This window comes from Monopterus albus, unplaced genomic scaffold (assembly GCF_001952655.1).
Source record: "Monopterus albus unplaced genomic scaffold, M_albus_1.0 scaffold438.1, whole genome shotgun sequence".
Classification (NCBI taxonomy): Eukaryota; Metazoa; Chordata; class Actinopteri; order Synbranchiformes; family Synbranchidae; genus Monopterus; species Monopterus albus.
Genome location: NW_018128318.1, coordinates 1 through 5,391, shown reverse-complemented (window position 1 = coordinate 5,391; position 5,391 = coordinate 1). Strand labels below are relative to the sequence as shown.

Here is a 5,391-nt window from a genome sequence, read left to right as displayed (position 1 = left end):
GCCCGTTTTCAAAGAGCCTGTTCTGCTAAAATATCCATCTCCTATCACCTCATGAGGGAAAACAGCACCATCTATGAACTCCGTCTGCACTGTGAACAAACCCAGTGAATGCCAGAGGCCACATTTGTAAGGAGATCTTTGTTTAGGGATGCAGGTTTATCTTTGCATGGACACAAACACAGGCTATAGGCTGTAATTACACTTACATGGTCTCCAGTACTCCTGTCGTTTCCAGATGGTAATGCAGATCGAGAAGACATGTTTTCTTTCTCCCCTTTCCCTGAGTAAGAATCACGGTGTGTTTGCGCGGATATTTACAGGCTCCACAGACAGAATAACATCTGCAGATGCGACCCACTGTCCCAAATCAATCTGCGTCTTCTTCAACCGGACGCGCCGTGCTCGAGAGGAGACCTCTGCCTATCATGGCAGCAATGGATATCTGGAGGGGGGTGTCCTCAAACAAGCTGCATATCCACAATGCACTCTGCTAAAAAAAAAATGCCCGCTCAACAATGCAGCAAATGCAATGCAAAGTAAATCCCGAGCATTGAATAAGTGCTAAAATGCGGTGATGTTTGGCCGAAGCCCAGCGTCTCTGTGGCGACTCTCCACCCCCTGCCTCATTTCGCCATACAAAACAAACAGGGCTCTTTCTGGATGTGTGTCATCTCCGTTTGTCATAATAGCCTACTGGCCGATATAATCGTTCACTTCAACCCCGCCACGCCAGTGCAACCCGGACCGCTTTGCAGCAGCTCGCAGGAAAACATTTTACGGTGCAGCAGGAGAAAAGGCCGAAATGCTCACAAATCGGTATTCCCGGTCGGTGGGATGCGCACCGCCATCAAGTCAGGCAGCACACACACAGACTGGATTTCCGGTCGCTGGTTTTGAAGTAAAGGCCTAAGGTTTGCGAACTTTTTTTGTCTGCTACACCCCCCATATAGCCATCATCCATCCATATCTATACCGCTTATTCCTGAACAGGGTCGTGGGGGTGCTGGAGCCGGCACTGGGCGAGAGGCAGGGCACACCCTGGACAGGTCGCCATTCTAACACAGGATAACACACCACTTCTCTCGAAAACTGTTGCAGTCACAAATTCTTTGGTATTTTCGTATTTATTTCTTTTGTTTGCATTGGAACAACACAAAAGGCCAAATCTGATCCATTCCACACAGAACTCCAAACATGGACTGGACAGAATTATTGACACCCTCAACTTAATATTCGGTAGCCCACCCTTTGGATAAAATAACTGAAACCAATCACTTCCTGTAACCATCAGTTCCACCTCTCTGCTGGAATTTTGGATCACTCTTCTTTTGCCAGCTGCCTCAGATTTGAAGGGTTCCTTCTCCCAAAGGCTGTTTTGAGATCTCTCAGAATCAGAATCAGCTTTATTGGCCAGGTGTGACAGACATAGGAGGAATTTGACTTTGGTGCATCGACTCTCAATGTGCAAACAGTAAACCAGCATAAGGCTGTGTAATATAACAAAATAAGCAGTATTACCAGCAACATTGACAGCAACAAACAGTGCAAACAATACAGAAAAAGCAGTATAAACAGACAGTAAACAATGCAGACAACAAAGGAATGTTCTTTGAAATGAGATAATTAGGGATAAAAACAGAGTACTTAAGAACTAGAGACCTGTATGAGTCTGTATAATCTGTACAATGTATATATTTACAGGTATTGCACTGAGGGTTATTGTCCAGTCATACTGTCGTGGGTTAAGTGTTCATCAGAGTGACAGCCTGGGGGAAAAAACTGTCCCTGTGCCTGGTTGTCTTAGTGCACAGTGACCTGTAAGGCCGTCCAGAGGGGAGGAGTTCAAACAGATTGTATCCAGGGTGTGAGGGGTCTGCAGTGATTCTCTCCACCCTCCTTTTGACCTGTGAGGTGTACAGGTGGAGGGCAGGCTCACACCAATGACCTTTTCTACAGTCCTGACTGTCTGCTGAAGTCTGTACTTGTCCTGTTTGGTTGCTGAGCCAAACCAGACAGTGATGGAGGTGCAGAGAATAGACTCGATGATTCCTCTGTAGAACTGTAGAACTGTCCACAGGTAATCTATGGGATTTAGATCTGGATTACCTGACAGAAATGCATATATTTATAATTTTTTATACTTGTACCTTTTTGTATTATAGTCTTACACTTTTTATATATTTTTTTTATTTTGGTGTGCTGTGATTTTGGCATTGTTGCTGTTGTTACTAGATACCTGAATTTCCCTTGGCCCAATAAAGTCTTTCTTTCTCTCTCTCTCTCTCTCTCTCTCTCTCTCTCTCTCTCTTTCTATCTATCTATCTATTTGTTTGTCTAATTATAGTGTCTGGCTTTTATTTAATCTTATTGTGCTGAATTGTTTTATGTTACGTGTAAATAACTTTGCAAGTCTTTGAATTAAAGTACCTTCATAAAGACTATTATTATTGTTGTTATTGGTGATGGTGTTGGTGGGGGTCTGGTTGTTGTTGTTGGAATTATCCATAGGCTATATACTGGCCGAAGCATCCCGTGATTGTGAGAGGGAATCAGCGGGAACGAGAGATGGATGGGTGGCGCAACACCTGAGTGGCAAATGTCTTTTATTTTGAAAACCGAATATCTTAACTTCCTATCTGAGCCATCTAACAATATTTTTCTTGACGCAGTTGAGATGCGCCACATCAGAAATGCTGACAGGAACAACACAACACAACCCACTGGCGGGTTTTACCAGCGTAGATTTGTGCGTAAATTACCATAAACTCTCCAAAGATGGCCGAAGTAGAATTGAGCTTCACACTCCAAGTGTCTGATCCATTTGAGTTTTATAAGATCTGGTGTTCAGGGCGGATGGTGTGGCAGTGGTTTTCACAGGCTCTGCTGTGTCTTCTTTCAACAAAACAAATAAGCTACAGAGTCAGAGGTATCATCCACTAAACCCCCAAATCCCCCATCTGTGATGCAGTAAAATCTTATTTTAAAAAAGTTCACAGAATTGCTGGAAAATGATTTGAAATTCATTTCATATGTGTAAGAAATTATTAGAACTTAATCGGTTCAGAGCAAATATGTGTCATCTCCGTAGGACCAGCATCACTTCTTAAACTGAAAATATAATGAATGAATGAATACTTTTGTCCTAACTCTGTTGATGAAGTCCTGAATGGCCTGTTTTGATTCCCAGGTGTCACCTCTGGAATTTGGTTGAGTGAAGAGAGGTGCCCAGATCAGGTGAACTGGTGTGTGCGCTGCTATTGGCCCCAGTGGCTTTGCACATGTCTGACAGTTACACACTGTATGTACAGTCAGGCTTTGGTAAATGTGGATGACGGTGCTGTGGAATTGTGGGTGAGGCACGCCTCTTCATCAGGTAGGACATGTCTGGGCATTTCCACAGGTCTGTCTATAGCATAGAAATCAAAGTGTAGACAGTCAGTCACCAATTTTGAGTTGTCTCTTGTGCTCTAACATCCCCACATCTTTGTACTGTATGTTTTTTTTATGCTAAATTCAATTTTTCATGTCTGTAGTCTACATCCTGGGTTTCATAATATCAGAATGCCCATGCAGTTCTGGACTGGAACCATGCTGGTACAAAATCCAGGATGTAATGGGGGGGTTCTAGTGTTGTTCTATTTCCTCTAAGAGCTGTCACTATCTGGTTTATTGACATGCGCGGTCCTGAATAGATTTCTTTCCCACCCTGCACTGGGCTGTCTCCACTCAGGTCCACTGTGGTAGCATAAATGCCAATGCCACCTGAGTTTGACTCCCTCTTTTTCTTCAGCAGTTTAAAGAGCAAAGATCATCAAACACCTGACTCTAGCACCACACTGCCATCACCGTGCGCCCAGGCTGCAATACAGGCTTCATCATATACAACAACCCACGCCCCCTTTGTTGGGGCCTGCCTCGGCGCAGAGCACGCCGAGCTGGCAGTCTCCCTGCAGAGGCAGCAGAGGAAATTGGGAAAGCCATGACAGCAGCTATGACTCTCCTCTACAGCTACAGCTAATTTTCTTTTCAGAAAGGACTTTTGGGCTGTTCTGATCAAAATTAATTCAAATCATACTGTCTGCACCATATCTGCCGACAATCCGCTGAGTAGTTGGTCCCTTGAAGCCACAAATAAACCTAGTGATGCATTAGAGGAAAGTTGAGACATTAGAGCCTGGACCAAAGTGGTGGACAGATCAACTGACAGACCGATGCTTCACACGGATGCAAAACATCCAGTCTTTGCATGAAGTTGTCCTGCTCATTGATACAGCATATAAGAATCCCCACAATAACCTGACAACAGGGAAACAAATTTCCATAATCACCTTTATTTGCCAACTATGTTACACACAAGGAATTAGTTTCCGGGACAGAACAGAGGCAGCCATCTGCGGTGCCAACTCAACCGATGGCTCAAACCATCAGGGGAAACTTGAGGGTTCAGTGTCTTGCCCAAGGACACTTTGACATGTGGACTGCAGGCACCGAGATTCAAACCGCCAGCCCTCCGGGTGGGAGACAACTGCTCTATCCACGAAACCACAGTTGCCACGACTATTAAGTTTTGATAGGGTGGCCAGTCTATTAAAATTTTATCAACTGGAAGCGTAATCAAGGAATATTTTTTAAATGATTGATTTAATGTCTTCCCAACCATTACACATTTCATTTGTATGAAAATGTGACACATGGAAATGAGAAAAACTAGACTGTGTTGCTCTAATAAACTCTTGTCAGAAATCAAAACTGAAAAATGAAGAAATAAGACCTTAAACCAGTAAGCCAAAGTGTTTTGGAATTTTTCTGCATTCATATGCATTCAGTGACTTCCTGCAGCACTAATGTGCTTTGACTCTTTACACTTAAAACCCATTTTGCTACATATTGTACATACTAGGCAAAACATTTTGTTATATGGCAAATTTCAAACAAACAAAGTGGGAATTCATAAGGCTTTATATCAACAAAGAGAAGCATTCACAATATTAAGCATTAAACACCAGAATATTCTAAAGATAAAATGATACAAATCTATTAAATAAAATAACACATTCAAATGAAAGTCAAATACAAATAGACAAAGATCATAGTAGACCAGAAAGTGGCTGGAGTTTGGACACATTTAAGATCAGGAAGTTGGTTCTACCCGTGTGCAGCATCGCAGCTAAAAGATGAAAGATTTTTATTGTCAATTCACTATATGTGCAGAACATACAGAAAAATCAAAATACTGTTTTTCTCACCCAATATTGAATGCCCATAGCATTTAAGAAACAAATAGAATAAAAGTAGAATAAACACAGAATAGAATATGAAAACTGAATTCAAGTAACAAGGATAAACTAAACAGTAAAACCTAATAGATGCTCTTGAAAAAGAGATTTTTAA

General features: G+C 42.3%; 1 protein-coding gene across 1 annotated transcript in view; it reads right to left on the bottom strand.

Annotated features, from left to right (window-relative positions):
• Positions 1-888, bottom strand: part of mark4a (MAP/microtubule affinity-regulating kinase 4a) — a 36,705-nt gene extending 35,817 nt beyond the window's left edge. Inside the window, 1 exon segment of the mRNA XM_020587070.1 lies at positions 207-888. Coding sequence (XP_020442726.1) covers positions 207-260 — 54 coding nt within the window. The 5' untranslated portion in view covers positions 261-888.
• Positions 889-5,391: the final 4,503 nt, after the last annotated feature.